At 37.9% G+C, this 15,840-nt stretch overlaps 4 protein-coding genes across 6 annotated transcripts; 1 reads left to right on the forward strand and 3 right to left on the reverse strand.

Moving 5' to 3' along the window:
- Positions 1–1,252: 1,252 nt before the first annotated feature.
- Positions 1,253–11,127, reverse strand: LOC108103993. Of its 3 annotated transcripts, none has more exons than XM_017209781.2 (4): positions 4,731–4,927; positions 2,329–2,386; positions 1,665–1,794; positions 1,253–1,600 (listed from the first exon to the last, which is right to left on the reverse strand). In XM_017209781.2, exons 1-4 carry the CDS (start codon positions 4,746–4,748, stop codon positions 1,414–1,416), a joined length of 393 nt encoding a protein of 130 aa, XP_017065270.1. In that variant the 5' UTR covers positions 4,749–4,927; the 3' UTR covers positions 1,253–1,413. The 3 variants fall into 3 exon arrangements, with proteins under 3 accessions (XP_017065270.1, XP_017065271.1, XP_017065272.1); XM_017209782.2 differs by lacking the exon at positions 4,731–4,927 and adding an exon at positions 11,020–11,127 and having other exon boundaries at positions 1,254–1,600; XM_017209783.2 differs by lacking the exon at positions 4,731–4,927 and adding an exon at positions 8,083–8,518 and having other exon boundaries at positions 1,254–1,600.
- LOC108103992 lies at positions 9,748–10,483 on the reverse strand. Its single transcript, XM_017209780.2, has one exon. It carries the CDS (start codon positions 10,323–10,325, stop codon positions 9,906–9,908), a length of 420 nt encoding a protein of 139 aa, XP_017065269.1. The 5' UTR covers positions 10,326–10,483; the 3' UTR covers positions 9,748–9,905.
- Positions 11,085–11,796, forward strand: LOC108103991 (protein singles bar). The gene is made up of 3 exons (XM_017209779.2): positions 11,085–11,396; positions 11,501–11,641; positions 11,711–11,796. Exons 1-3 carry the CDS (start codon positions 11,085–11,087, stop codon positions 11,786–11,788), a joined length of 531 nt encoding a protein of 176 aa, XP_017065268.1. The 3' UTR covers positions 11,789–11,796.
- A 31-nt stretch (positions 11,797–11,827) lies between these two features.
- LOC108103990 (anoctamin-10) lies at positions 11,828–15,728 on the reverse strand. Its single transcript, XM_017209778.2, has 8 exons — positions 15,223–15,728; positions 15,003–15,151; positions 14,827–14,933; positions 13,879–14,149; positions 13,605–13,817; positions 12,328–13,298; positions 12,093–12,269; positions 11,828–12,032 (listed from the first exon to the last, which is right to left on the reverse strand). The coding sequence occupies exons 1-8, from the start codon at positions 15,239–15,241 to the stop codon at positions 11,999–12,001; spliced, it is 1,941 nt and encodes a 646-aa protein (XP_017065267.1). The 5' UTR covers positions 15,242–15,728; the 3' UTR covers positions 11,828–11,998.
- Positions 15,729–15,840: the final 112 nt, after the last annotated feature.

Below are 15,840 nucleotides of genomic sequence, written 5' to 3' on the forward strand. Positions count from 1 at the left end.
TGTCACTGGATGGAAACCGTTAGTTTGCAGGCCAAAACATAAACAAGAGATGGGCAACCACGTTGTTTTTTGTGTCGTCTCTCGAGTTTGGCACGACAATCACGAAATAATATTAAGGTCCCATGTAATTTCTTCGATCGTGTCGAAAAACAGTGCTCACGTGGCCATCCCCAAGTGGAGCTCATAAATTTAGCGATTTCCACTTACTACTCGATTCTGTTCGCCTGGTATTTTAAAGGCATCAGCTAGCCAAAATGCGTTGAAATTTTGATCAGAAAATAATTTTTTCTCGGTAAAATTGGTAATTTTAGGAGTTCAGATACCAGGCGAACAGAAACGGCAGCAAGCAGCTACTGTTTTCTGGGAGCTTGTGTTTTTTTTCAAGATGGCCGACTTTTCAAGATGGTTGCCGTTGTCACTGGATGGAAACCGTTAGTTTGCAGGCCAAAACATAAACAAGAGATGGGCAACCACGTTGTTTTTTGTGTCGTCTCACGAGTTTGGCACGACAATCACGAAATAATATTAAGGTCCCATGTAATTTATTCGATCGTGTCGAAAAACAGTGCTCACGTGGCCATCAAGTGGAGCCCAAGTGGAGCTCATAAATTTAGCGATTTCCACCTACTACTCGATTCTGTTCGCCTGGTATTTTAAAGGCATCAGCTAGCCAAAATGAATTTTGATCAGAAAAATCAATTCTCAGCCAAATTTGTCATTTTGGGATTTCAGTACCAGGCGAACAGAAACCGCAGCAAGCAGCTACTCTTTCCTGGGAGCTAAAACTTTTTCAAGATGGCTGCCATTGTCGGCCATCGTTGTTATTGGAGAAGAACCGTTGCTTTGAGACTAGGCACAAACTAGAGATGGGCGACCACGTTGTTTTCTGTGTTGAATTAGCACTATTGGCACGAAATAACAATTGAGTCTTTGTATTTCTTACGATCGTGCAGAAAATCAGTACTCACGTGGGCACCCCTAGGTAATTAATCTAATCAGTTAATTGTTTTGTTCTTGCTATTGTTTCAATTCGCATGGGGAAATCAAGAACCTTTTTTTAAAAAATTGAGTAAGGTTTAAATAGTAATTTGATGACGAACTCTACGATGTATAGAATTCCACTTTAGAACAATTTTTGGCTTTGTTATGATCAAAAAATCAGGATAGACCAAATTTCGCTATATGGAATTTTCACCTTTACGTTTTTACTTAATTTAATAATAATATATTTATGTTTTTATATATTTTATAATATTTCAACAAGCAAAAAAAAAAAACCATAAATGATCAAATATGGTAATGGAAATCCTAAGGCTAAGTCTCAGTCTCAAACGTTTACAAAAAACATCACGTGCCCTTCCGCTTCCGTTGTGGGATGTGGTTATAGTCGTATATGTATATATTCCCTGTAAGCTAATACCGCTCCACCACCACCACCGAAGTGGGTCGCCACTGGGCATCCTTGTCCTTATCCTTATCCAAGGTCAGGGTGCTTTCGGCAAAAGCTGCATTTAAATTGCCAGCCAACTGCGGCTGATCCTGCGGAACACTGGTCATGGGTACAACATTCTTAGAGCTGTTGCTGTTACGATTGGATTTGCTTTAAGTGGATAACACGTCATTTGAAACATCATTGATTAGCATTGGGGGGCTGGTGCACTTACCTCCTTTGCTTGCGACAGGACACCATGGACACGAGAACGGCCAAAATGATAATGGCCGCCAAAAGTCCAGACAATCCAGCCACCATGGTCATCATTCCGTGCGGTTCTCCATCGGAAGTCACCTTGGTAACTGCAAAGTTGAGAGAAAGCAAAAGGTGAGTGACTGGGTGATTGACTACTGACGGCAACGTGCTGCTCCACTTTGGCAGGTGTGAAATGTAAATTTAGCCAAGGTCAACTGTAAAGCTAGCCTAACTCTGATTATAGTTTGATTTTAATGTTGACGGCCTTAAATGTCGAGTTTAGAAAGTCGATTGTTTATTAATATTTAAAACAATGCAAATTTTAGGCACTTTTCCAAGAATTTAAAAAAACTTGTAAGCGTTTTAAAGAGTTTTTATATTTTGTAACTAATTAGCATGGATTATTTTTTAGAGTGCATGCCGATGATGCTTTGGCGTTTCAGGGACAACAGCGTAAACTGCCGTTGAACTTAAATTTGACGTCGATCTGATCGGAATCCGATCTGATTCGATTCAAAATGCGTGGAGCGGTATGGAGAGCAGGTTTATTTTACTGCCGATCGAGCAATCCGTCGCCGACGCCAACGCACTTCCGCGCTTTCTAAACCGGAAGAAAGGGTAAGCCCCGGGCGATTACTTACTTGAGTCCTCCACAACGAACCGCTTTGTGTTGGCCAGCTCCATTTTTATGTACGTTTTCTGGAATAATATAGATATAAATATTATAAAATTATAAAAAGTCGAAGTTCGTTAAGTTGTTATGGATTACTTTTTTTTTTCAGTGTTCCAGTTAAGGAAAAACAAGAGGAGGCCGTGAAACATCTGTGTAAATGCAGTTAGCTAACTGCAGTGATCAAACACTAATTAATCAAACGAAATACTGTAAAGCTTTGATAAGTGGACTTGGGAAACTAAGTAATATATGATAATACATCAGTATGATAATATATCTTCAGCAACTCCACACAATTTCATTAATTACAAATTTCATTCTATAGATGTTTGACTGTACTGCCCCAGTTGCAGCAACCGCAGACGCACGCGCAGCGGCAGATGAAAAAGCACAGGCACAGAGCACGCTCGACTTCACCGCATCGACATCGAACTGTTGTTGGCCAATCGCCTCTGCCATCGACGCCGCCGCTGCTGCCTCGGCTACCGCCTCTGCTGCTGTCGCTGCTTCTGCTACCGCCTCTGCTTGCGTGATTATTAATTGACTGAAGCTCTGGCTAAGCGATGCGATGTGATGTCGCGGTTATCAGCAGAGGGCAATAATTCTGCTCGAGTTGAGATGTCAGTGTTTTTTTTGGCCATAATTAATTTGATTTTATTGTTTACAGACACATTTTCGGCGGCGATGCTTTTAAAAGCAGTAATCGTTGGTTAATTGTGAGTGACAAGTCACTAACTAGCTGGCAAAAACAGTAAGACTTCCTTAAGCTTATGAATATATAAACATATCTATATATTTATTTCCCCGAATAATTTAAATTTCTGTTTTGGTACACACTTTTAAAAGGAATACCAAATTAACTAATAAGAGGTACAAAATCAGTAATATATTTTAAAAATACCTTCCTTATTGTTTCTTAATGTTGGAAGTAAGGGAAGTTTCACTGTAGCTGTCTTATCAACATCCATTCGCCATTTAAAAGCTGTGCAAATAAATTTAAAAACTAGTTTCACCTAAAAAAAAAGATTTCTATCTAACCAAGTGCGGAAGTTAAATTTCGTATATTTTTAAAAGTAAGATTTGTAATAGAAAAGTCCCCAAATTGGCTTTAAAGCTAATCTATAACACAATTGTAATAACAATGCCGGGCATATATAACTTGTTTTTTGTTTTTGGACGAACTGATTGTAAACTCTTTAAATGAGCCAGGAATTTTATCTCTCACGTTTACCAATTAGGCGTAGGTTGTATCCAACCAAAAAAAAAATGAAGAAAATCGTGTCAGAGCAAAAGTTTAGAACACTTTTAGAAATAAGATAGGACCATAAAAGCTATTAAATTGGGAATATCTCCATTTGTTACCTATGATTTGGGGGTTTCTTTGTAAGACGGAGGCCCAAAAGGGAAATTGGTTGGTTCATGATTTGAATTTAAAGGCACGTCTGATTAGCACAGAATGTTTGTTTTTTTATTAGGTTCCCACATGATTTGCATGCGAATCAAAACGTCGAATAACTATCGAAAACTAAACGATACAAAGAGAGCTAGAAATGCAAAAATACACTGAAAACCAAAAAGTATGTTTTTAATATATTTTTTTGGTACTTTATTTTAATAATTTCAACCTTTGAACAAATGTTAATAGAATTTTCTTTCTAATCTTTTATAATAAAAGTTTTATTTATAATGAAATTCCCACCTAACATTGAAGCTAAATATTTATTGGCAGTAAATATAATAACACTTCTTTCATTGTCACAGGGTCTTCCCCATTTTTTAAGCGTTCCCAATTTTCAAATTACAATTACTAAGTTCCCACAAATTAAACCAATTTTTGTGATAGTTTTTTTTCTCCGCGCGAGTATGTATTTTTCAGATAGCGATTTTGTGCGATGGACAGAAAGAAATGGCCTGTGGAAACCGGGATTGCATGCAAAATGGCTGGAGAAATGCGAACACGATTTTCAGCTAGCTATAAATACATTTTCTGCGATACTATATAGGATCGGATTTTCTGTAGTTGTTTTTTCTGCCACCGCGCCATAAATAATAATTTGATTAATTTAATCATTCGGTGGTGGCAACAATTTGCAATTTAATGGTACACATTACGGGTCATGAATAGCATGGCTGGCGAAAATGTACGAATTAAAATTTCGGCAATCATAGAAATTTTCACATTAGTCTAAAAACCAAACTTTTTTGTTGACTTTTTTTTTAACTGTTTTTGGCACTGTCACTTAACTAACACCAATCAAATAATTATCAATGATAGTACTTTCAAACGGAAATCTTAAAAGCCAGCAACAACTTGAGTTTGGAGCGTCTAGTTCAAACATATTAGGTAAGAACTTCCCTCCATTCACTTACAATATGGCCAAGGTGCATATATATATATAGATTTGTATATGGATATATGTAGATATCGCTGATGATTTGTTGGTCAAAGCGGGCGATTTGTATTTGGGAATTATGCTCGATTTTTATTTGTATTTAACTCTGAACTAACGTCGCCGACAATCGGCATTCGACTAATGCGCTCTACGTAAAGCCCATACGAGACGTAACTTTCGATTGCGCCAAAAGCGGCGACTGCGCCGTCGACTGCGCAGTCGGCTGATCGCCGAGAAAGGCGACTTAACCCTCTGTAGGCCAAACCTACTTAGCTTAAAAGCCAATCTTCAATTTACTGGTTTAAATGGAGTTTACTTCCATAATTTCCAGATTTTTCATAATAAATATTAAGTAATTGGATTTTCCTTAATATCGGCTTACTCATTGAATAACTTTTAGAGCAATATATCCGCAAGAACTTAAAACAATAACTTGAACAATTTGCATTGCTCATACGCAGTGTTGTCTCTCCACTAGTCGGCTTTAATTTTGTTCAATTTATTAGTATTTCTAATTAATTTTTTTTTGCTTTTGGTTGCACAACACAAACAAAAATATGTATATATATATATATTTACTTAAATGAAGCAAGAAGCGCTTTAAAATTTTATCACTCATACGCACCGTTGTCTTAGCATGCTTAATTTGATTAACATGAATTAAATTTAATTGATTATTATTATTTATATGATTTATATATGATAGCGAAATTATGTAACCTTTTTTGTTGATATTATTTAATCTCAGATTTCAGATAAAGAGTTATTTTTCAGTTAAAAAGAACCAATAAGAGGGTTAAACAGGAGGAGATCGGAAACGCGGGGACGGGATCTCTGTCAAGTTGAGCTGGATCAACTCACTGACGCTACGAAAATGATCTTAAATCTAATTAAAATGTAACGAACGCAATGGAATTGAAATTGAAATTGTAGCCAAATGAAAGCGATGCCAGCGCTTCAATGCCAGCGATCATGTCAGTTACTAATAAAATAGCATTTACAGCAGTAGATCAAGGTGGGGGAAGATCATTGGGCCCCTGGGGACATGATTTGTCGATTTGCCGATATCGTATAGTTGATAAGCAGCATAGAACACGACCCCCGGGAGACATTAGACACGAGAAAAGAATTTGTGGTACATGGCGCCTCCGACAGACACTTAACCGCATCTAAGGGTTGCTCATCACAGTACCGGTTAGGAAAATAGAATATTTGTATACACAAATAGTTTTAAGTGTATATAAATGTTTAAACTATTCAAAGATTCAAAGATTTTTTGAATAATTTTAAGATTAAAATCAAAGTCTGGATCTAGTTTAACTCTAATTTAAGTAGTTTTTACTACTTTCTTGCCAAAACCCCCAAAATCTTGTATATAATTATACCCCCAACTGTTTGTGTGTCAGCACACCTCCGGCCACGCCCCTATTTTGCCAACCTAATGGGCAACAAGTGTTTTCGGAATGACGCAAATGGACGCAGACTGGCATAACTGTTTTTTGTTTTCTCCCACAAATTGCCAATTCAAAGTCGGTTCTATTCTGGTACTTTCGGTACGGGATGAGGGATATTCATCCGCTTTGGAATCATGAAATTATGAATCATCTATTCAGTTGGCTTCCATTGAAGCTATCTCAGATACTTAAGTATCGGGCCCTTAAGATTCGTATCTTTAATCCATCTGGAGGACATTTCAAATATAGCCTAAAAACTCAAAACGCTATTAATAACGAAATCTTCGTATAAATCTTATAATTTTGCAATTAAATAGCAATGACTACGATTATTTTTATGGCACGAACATATATTTAATAATTAAACTTACGAGTGCTGTCAAGTGTTGTTTCTTCAGAGATAAGATTTCACACAAAATGTTGCGGATCGCCTATCAACTGCTTTTAATCGGGGTATTCAAAGGATATCTTTCAAACTGCTTTGTCACTCTACTACGGGTTTTACCAATTTGTTTTTTTTTTTTTTTTTTGAAGATATAGTATAATATATAGACAGACCATGCAATTTTGGACTTTCCAATCAATGGACAATTCGGGCAAAATTTTATTCACATTCTGTCAAATCACTTCCGTTGCGTGGCTGAAGGCAGATAGTAAACAGTGAGAAACTATATATGACAGTAAGATTTTTCTACAGTTTGTAAATCCAAGTTAAAGTTTCAGTAAAAATTATTACCAACTTTTATTTCTTAACTTGGTTACTCTTTATGATCGTAAACTATATTACTTAATTCAATCTCCTTCAGTTTTATTTTCAGTTCAATACCTAAGCAGGGTAGGTATTATCTCTTGATAAAAGTTCAAGTGTACTTGATTTATAGTTTCTGATATTTAAACATAAGCGTGCGTTAAAAACCCCCCATTCCCTCTACTCTTTCTACACTTCCAAGAGTCATGACAATACCAAATGATTGTGACGTCGTTGGGTGGCAAACAAATTGCTATAAATAAATGGCAATCGCTGGCCAACTTCCAGACTAGGATCCCGGCATACATAAGTACAGATATAGTACATATATGTGGCTATATAATGGTCAATCAGTGGGCCAGACTGTCCAACCACTTGGGCATTATCTCTGGCCGATGTTGGCCCAGATAAAGCGTTTTGTTTACGACGGCCCTCCAATACTGCTTTCGCCCCAAGAAATTGCCTTTGCCTTTATGTCTCATCTTGCTGTTGTTGTCCCATGAATTTGCGTTTTAGAAAAGAAATGGAAAAATATATATGGAAATCTAAATAGAAAAAATAAAAACAGAATACAAAAAACATTTGTTGTCGTGTGCTGCTCTCGTCCACTTGTTGTTTATCAACATTTACAATTGTGCTCGTAAAAATCAAACTTTAAGTTGGGGAAATATTTGCCATTTGCCAGCAAGTTGTGACCAATTGACAGCTGCATTTGGCTGCTAATAGCAAAATGCGGTTTATTTGGCTAGCAAATAGAGTTAACGGATGTTAAAGGGTTTCTTACGTAGTGCAAAATTCTGGAAAAACCCATTTATTTATCACTTTTTATTTGATCTCAAAACTATTTGGAGTTAAGGGATTGTTCAACATTTTTAAAGATATTTTCGAAGGAAAATATTAAGAATGAATCTGTTCAATGAAAGTCCACTTAGTTTTATATTTAGATTATAATTTTGCTAATTAAAACACGAAAATTGTGGAAACAAGTTTTGTTTGGTATTTCAAAGAATGTTCCCGATTGTTTGGCCACCTCAAAATGGTATAAAAATTCCTTGAAATTAGTATTTATATTATTGCACACATTTCCGTTGGCAATGTTTTCTTGCCAAGGTTCCCATCATAAATACCAATTTCTCAGACGAATCCAATTGTTTCCTGTTCTGGGTTCTCTCACCAGATAGAATCTATATATTGGTGACTGGAATTAGTCTGATGTTTGCAATTTATTTAATTAGATTCCACTTTTTGTACGGATACGTTTTAAGGGCATTTTTTAGAGAGGCTGACAAGTCGAGCAAAATGTTATCGAAACCAAAAATAAACAAAAATGAAAATTTGTCGCACTTTTAATTTGAGTCAACAATCAGCGCACTGTGTCGACTTTTGGTTATTTGTTTTTTGTCTTTGCGCAATTAATGACACAACAATTTACAAGTGATTTTCAGTGCAACACGACACGATTCCAATTATTTACAGCCGAAAGTGAATTTGTTAATTTATTTGCTCGTTTCTTCTTTAATTTTGTTTGTAAGGTTTTTTTGTTAAAGGTGTTGCTACGTCAGAGGCATTTGCCCCAATGATAGCCGCCCAGAGCTTTCCTCATTCTACAGCCGATCGGTGGATAATATATGTATATATATTTAACAACATATTCTTATATACATATATCCTATTCTCATTCTTGACTTTAAAAATAAACGAGAGCGCCTATACAGATTATCGTTGTCTGTTGGGAAAAAAAAACAACGGAAAAGCTGTCGGAAAATGCCTCCCATCCAAATGGAAGTTAAACGACTAACTTACTCCCTTGATTTATGCACGTGCAAAATTCGTGACGAAATTGGCAAATTCCTAATTGCAGATTGCAAAATTCCCACTCGGCCCAAACAATTTATGTAAATTCTGAACGGTTTCACTGTTACAGCATTTCTGGAGCGTCATTGTTATAGCTTTTTTTAATTTTTTTTAATCTTACACAAAGAATAAATTTTATGGGATTTTAAAATGGGAACGGTAAATAAAAAGTTGCTTCCAAACTAAAATATATTTGTTTAAAACAATAATAATTTAGAATAAAAGTAAAACTAGTTCGGATAAGACTGAAGAAGATTGAATTCCAAAACCAAACCAAAGTGAAAAATAGAGTTTAAAGTACTCAAAAATGTAAAAAGTACTAAAAATGTAATGTAAATGTAATTCTTAATTGCTTAAATTAATTTACTTTGTTTAGTTGTTTTTTCTAGCAGTGTAGCTGCCCATTGACGCAAGCGGCAGTGCCGAACAATAGCGGTAAGAGCAACAATAACAACTGCCGGCAGCAACAATTACTTGTGATAACAGTCACATTAATTTTATTGTCAAAAAGCATCCACCCCGCAACATACATATATATATATATATATATATATATATATATATATATATACCACCGATCGCGCTTAGCCTTATAAATTGCCTTTGCGACTGATAAATTACACTAATCGCCGGCGGTGCCGACGTTTGAGCTTTGTTTGCCATCTAGCCCCTGCCACGCCCCCTTCACAAACACGACACGATCTGCTATAGCAGCGGTCGATCCGAGTATATATGCTAAAAAAATCAGAGAATAAAGCAATCACAATGAAAGCTTGCGGGCGAAAATAGCTGCAGGGAAAGTGAAAGTACTTAGATGTAACTCCTCTGAATTATTACCTAATCTCATTGTCTAATTATATTACGGTTTATCTCATTCACTGACTTATTAAACATTCAAAAGAGATCCTAAGGATGGGATCTTATAATAAACTAACATCTCAGAATCGAAGAAGCCGAATTTATTCATGTTTTAGGTTTATGCCAGCAAGTTTCAGCCCAAAATCTATGCTTGATCTATGTCTGATCATGTCAAAGCGGTCTTCTTTGCTAGCCCGTTTCAATCCGATATCGATATATCTTTAAAGATCCAGAACACCTAGAGCGACTCGATGCTGGGCTTCTTGTTCTTGTTCATGCCAAAGTATCCCCACCAGGATCTGCGCATCCTCGATTCATCGTCAGGTGCAACATTTGGGGCCGCCGAGGCGGCTGTATTGCGAACAGCCCCTGGAGAGGCGGCCGCCAAAGATTGCTCCGCATTAGACTCTAGGCTACTATCACTAGACTTAGCTTGGGGTCCATTGTTTTTAGTGGTGCTTCTTCGGCTAGCCGATTTACCAGATTTTCCAGACTTAGCTGATTTTGCTGATTTTCCAGACTTAACCGTGCGCACAGTATCCGCCGAGACCTGGGTAGCATTGACCAGACTGGGCAATGGGGTAATGCCACCATTCCGGGTGCGACGCTCTCGACGATCACCGCTGCTAAAGAGTTTATTCAGATACGGCATGCACATCCTGGCACGGAAACTTTGGATGCAGAATCACTTGCGATCGCCTAACGTTTAATTTTTTTTTTCGGAAAATATGATTTATGTTTTTGTAAATATTTAAAATTTTGATATTACTATTCGGCAAGTATCGAAAAAGAAACTGAAGTTTTGACAGTCATGGCATACGGTAAATAAATATGAAATTAATGTAATATTGTAAAATATTAAAATTTTATACTCATGAGTTGCAAAGATTTCCCCCGTATGAATCACAAGTTCTTCACAGCCATACCATAGCATATTTTCTAAGAACTCGCTGTAATTTCCTAATCGTTTATTCGCAATAACTGAGTTCAACCTCTATAATGATTCCATGGCCTGTAATCTTTTGACCCACATTTATAATCACTCAATTCTTCATAAAAGTTATTGAAATCAGGCTAAAGGTAACATAAGAGTTAACTAGGCACTCATTAACAGATAAACTATCGTAAAAGATTTTGAAATAAATTGTAATCAGTGAAAAAGATATTTTCAAAGCAGAGATTAAGAAGAGGGACATTTCACAAAGACAAAACGAAACACAGTCTCAGCTATTCTAAATTTAACTACAGATTCGTGAGGATATAATGAAAACACCACTCGAAATGCAAGGAAATGCATCGCTTGGGGCCCACATGTCTTGGGAGTTATTTATAGATTGGCTGGCACTACCTACCTTTTATCCATCCGGCAGACAACAAAGCAGAGTCGCAGAATTCCGAGATCAGTTGCAATCAGACCATGGCCTCGTTTGGAGTTCGAGGAATGAGCCAGCCCCTGGGCATACGCATCTGCTGTTGTCGCGTATGCACTTGCATCAATTTTGGATTTGTTCTATCACGGATTGGCCTGCTGAAGCTGATGCAATTGGGTCTGGCCATGCTCTGCGAAGGTCTACTTATCCGTTATGGTGTGCCATATGCCGATTCCATTGGTCAGGCGTTAACCAGCTTTCTGGCCACAACTGGTCACTGCTTCACCACCACGGGCATTCTACTGCTCTGCTACGCCTTCTCCGACAAATCCTACAGCCTTATCCGACAGTCCCTATTTGTAAGAAGCCCACTAAAATCTAGTATGACTTGATGAGGATGGTTCAAATTGCCAATTCAAGGATTTAGTCAAGTCTGATGACGGGGATGTATCTATAATTCCAGGAAACTTTGTTTAACGGACTCGCCAGCTGCATGTATTTTAGTTCAGCGAGTTACATGGGTTTCGCCTGCGTGGTGTGGCTGCATCCACAGTTCCTCGTACGACCAGGATTCTGGGCATATCCGGCAATGACAGCCTGCTACGTGAGTGATAATAATTTAATCTAAATAATTTGAACCTCAAGCAATAGTTTCTTTTCCATAAACTTTCAGTACATGGGCTATGCCGCTGGCATTTTGCATGCCCTCGATGCTTACCTGGCATTTCGGCACTTTCGTGGGGCACGCTAATCCCCGCCAGATAAAAGCAGTATCTTAGTTACATATTAGTATTTTGCGGACATATTTATATGTGTTTTAGGTTTAAGGCACCTTTCTTCCGATGGTCTCGAGCATTCACATTAAAAGCGCTTAGTCGTATTTTTATAAATAATAAGCTTTAAAATGGACTGATTTGATTAGCACCAAAAGGAGTGGGAGATCCGGTCATTCATTGGCCCATCAGGCCATCTTGTTTGCCTCCGCCTTGAATTTTCTGTAAAAACAAATTCATTTAGGTATATTTTTCTCTTCAATGAAACGTAACTAAACCTACTTGAGTTGCTTTAGAGCCTGGCTTGTTTCGTAATCGGCCTTAAGCAGACCGATGCGCACCCAACGCGGCCTCTCGTGGATAACCTTGTGGATGAGAAACTTCAAGCCCAGCAGCAGGTGCTCAAATATCACGAACGAGAGATCCGGAACCGATGGCAGCCAGTGGGAAAAGAAGTCCCTAAGACGATGTGAATGGAGGATTATTAATACCAAAGCTGTAAGAGGGTATAACTCACTTGACATTTGGCTGGAGAAACAGCAACCCGCAATTGCTAAGTAGTGACATAACCGAGAGCAGCTCAAATGCCAGCTGCCAAGCACCAATATTTTTGGCGCGCCTCGCAAACGGTCTCTTAAAGATGTTGCACAACTTCCACATATCTATATGCACGGCAAAGACGTTGTTCAACAAAGCTCCAATCGCGGCAAAAGGGGCAACAGCGGCAAAGAGTACCACGAATCCAAACTGAATACACACTTGCAGGTAGTCCTCGTAAGTGGAATGGTATTCATCTAGCCCGGACTCATAAAACGATTGCTCATAGCGTGGCAGATCGCTAATGGATCGCAGCTTCTCCTCGGCTACCTCGCGATGTCGAAACTCGACGTACTTTTGACGCAGCACCGCCATCAGCGGTATTCCAATCTCTTGGGCGATGCACAGCAACTGGAAGACCAACAGCTGCATCATCAGCTGATACTTTAGCTGGCGCAGATCCTGCAGCACGAAGGCAATATAGAACTGTGAGAAGAAGTTATTGACGATCTCAAAGAGCATTAGTTTGTTGACTCGATGACGATCGTATTGCGATCGTGTTCGATGGTTTTCCAAATTGGTAAGGAATGTGGCCAGTTTCTCGTACGCCCACGAAAAGATTGCAATCAGCACCGACTGTACAATGACCGGCACGTACAGCAGCCATGAGTCTGGTCCAAAATCCGCGAGCACCTCGGCCTCGATCTGGAACTGATAGAGGGCAAACCATCCAGCGGCCACCACACAACCCAGTACCACCGGATACGATATGCAGTACATCTGCAGGTACGTGTAGCGCATCGGGTAATGGAGTGTCATTTTTCCAGTAATGGGATCTGGTTTCATTTTGCCCGTATAGGCTGAACGCGGTTTATCCAGGCTGCTCATTTCGATGGTACCCCATCGGTACGAATAGCCAGCGCACTTCCGCTTCCACAGCTCCAAGAAAATCTGCAAGTATTTTAAAATATAAATATTATTTACCCGATTATGATAAGTTAGAGTATAATATTTAAGAGCAATTAGAAATAAAATTAAAAAAAGAGTTTTCTATTTCTTAAACTATAATTATACATATATGTATGTATATCTCAAGATATAACAAAATTGTGAAATTCTTAGAGCTGCAAGAAAGAAATACACAATGGCTATTTTTATTGACGCACTTAAAAGATTCCTTGAGAGCACTTAAATATTATATATTTAGTAACTGCAATTTATTTTCAATGTCTTTAATAAATGAAAACAATAACTCACCGTGGTCCATACAACATAAAAGCTGCACACTAGCGAGATGTTCAGATCGAATACATATTGAATTATACCAAAAACAGAGGGGAAGATCAAAGCTTTCGTGTAGAACTCGATAAAACCGAAATAAAGACCTATGCTTGAACCAAAGTAGTTTCGGATGTCCTCGATGGGCAGCCTGGTGCGCTTTAGGTTCCAGTTAAAACGTTCCAGATATAGCTGAAAAAAAAAATATCTTTAAATTATAACACATTTTTCCAAACATTTTGGAAAAACTTACGATATCATGTAGGGGAAACATATCCTCAATGTAGCCCTTTTGCACATACGACTTAATGCCGTCCTGAATCACGTCCTTGATGAGGACAGGTATCTCGCAGTAGCGCAGGATCTGTTCCTTGCCCATTCCGGGCAAAAGGAAGTCCGAGATGCAGCCGTTGTTGAACTTCTGCATGCTGTTCGTCGTGGTCATCTTCTCCAGCTCGGCAGCATCTGCTAAACGGAGCAAGGTATCAACGCTGGCCGACAAGTATAGGTACTTTTCGGTTTTTCTAAATTAAATTTATAAAAAGATAAAGTAATTAGTAGAGATTTATACAAAGTATTTTTGCTTAATTTACCTAAATTCTCTCTCTTTTCTTCACTTTAATTCAATAATGAAATAGCTATAAAAATATGGTTTACATTGTATGCTTTAAAAGCAATGAACTCATTTCTTGCTAATTAAATTTGATTTACTGACGTGTCCTAGATCTGAAAGAGCTATAAATGTTGTTTGGAATAGAAAAGATGCTAAAACTTTGTTTGGATCAACACACTAATGATTTTTTAGCATATCTGGAAAACACTTTGAACACTTTGTGGTGTCTTGTTTACATTTGTTGGACAATAAACATAATAAAAATAAAGCTGTTATTTTAGTTGAGACATAAAATTTCCATATTGGCTGAAAATGTCTTATTTTATGTTATATAAAGCTCTTTGAAGTTATATTTTATTATCGAAGTTATATTTTATTATTGAAATTTAAAATTTTTACTGTAAAATGGCAGTTTTTCTGTTGTTATAAAAAATATTTCCCATTGGATTACAAAAATGGCGATTAAGATCCTCGAGAAGAGTTTACGTATTTTTCAATTACATAAAGTACTTTTAGACACGTTGATTAATTTGGATATAAAAATGACGAATTTGTAGTATTTCAGCAATAAGTTTAATCGATGCTTACCCTACGATCTCCAACGTGGTCTGTATGCCGAACTCCTGGATGATCTTCTCCACATCCTGGCAGTGCCTAAGCTTGGCCTTCTCCGTGAAGATGATGACGATGTGGGTCTGTTTGGATCAGAAAGAGATATTTTGGTTAAATCCCGATATGTTTCATTGGTATGCCAATTGAATGACCTTGTCGAAGGGTTCCTGATCTGGACCCAAACCATCTACACCTTCGCCAGAATCCAAGGTCCGCTGGCGTTGAAGAGCCTCTAGTTTCAAGCTGCGCTGCCGGCGGAACAGCTGGTTCTCGATGATGTTCCGTGTACGTGGTCCTGGACCTAGAATGTATTGTTATATTATTAAATATTATATTTGATTTACCCTGCTAGCATTATTATGCTGTACTCACTCTTGGCATCTTCGGACATCGTTTACGGGTTGACGGCTGATGACGAGTGGCGTCGCTGAACTAATAACAAAATATAACAATCACATCCACATCGAGTAGCCGAATATGAGATCTCAGAACTCTCTCTGAATTTTCTTATTTTCTTGTTGTTGTTGCTGCTCAGCACATGAGTAAGTACTTGCTATCTCACTCGCTCTCGTACCGTGCGTGCGAGTGTTAATTGCGTGTATTTTGGCCCGTGCCAATGCCAAAATACTGAATTTTTAATAATAATGCCAAAATATTTCGCCTTTAGCAGTTCTTGCCGGTTCGAAGTGCTTTTGTTGTTGTCCGAGCTTCGTGGCGCGTGACGTCATAAGCGTGATGTTATCGAAACGGCACAATTCGTTGGCTTGTCATCAAGAATAATTACAAAAAAAAATGCATTAAAGTCATAATTGATTTGGTTTTAATTGTTTAAATTAATAAGAAATTCCCCTTTCCCGCCATTTCAGCATTGCAGCAAATCAATCACTTATCGATTAACAAGTGCAACTCTACCAGAGATGCGCAATTATTGCACTTAGTAATTTCTAGTCACGGTAAGTAGTGACCAACAAACTGTAGTGGACTGTCAAT

The sequence above is a fragment of the Drosophila eugracilis genome, unplaced genomic scaffold (genome assembly GCF_018153835.1).
Source record: "Drosophila eugracilis isolate 14026-0451.02 unplaced genomic scaffold, ASM1815383v1 contig_2163, whole genome shotgun sequence".
Taxonomy (NCBI): Eukaryota; Metazoa; Arthropoda; class Insecta; order Diptera; family Drosophilidae; genus Drosophila; species Drosophila eugracilis.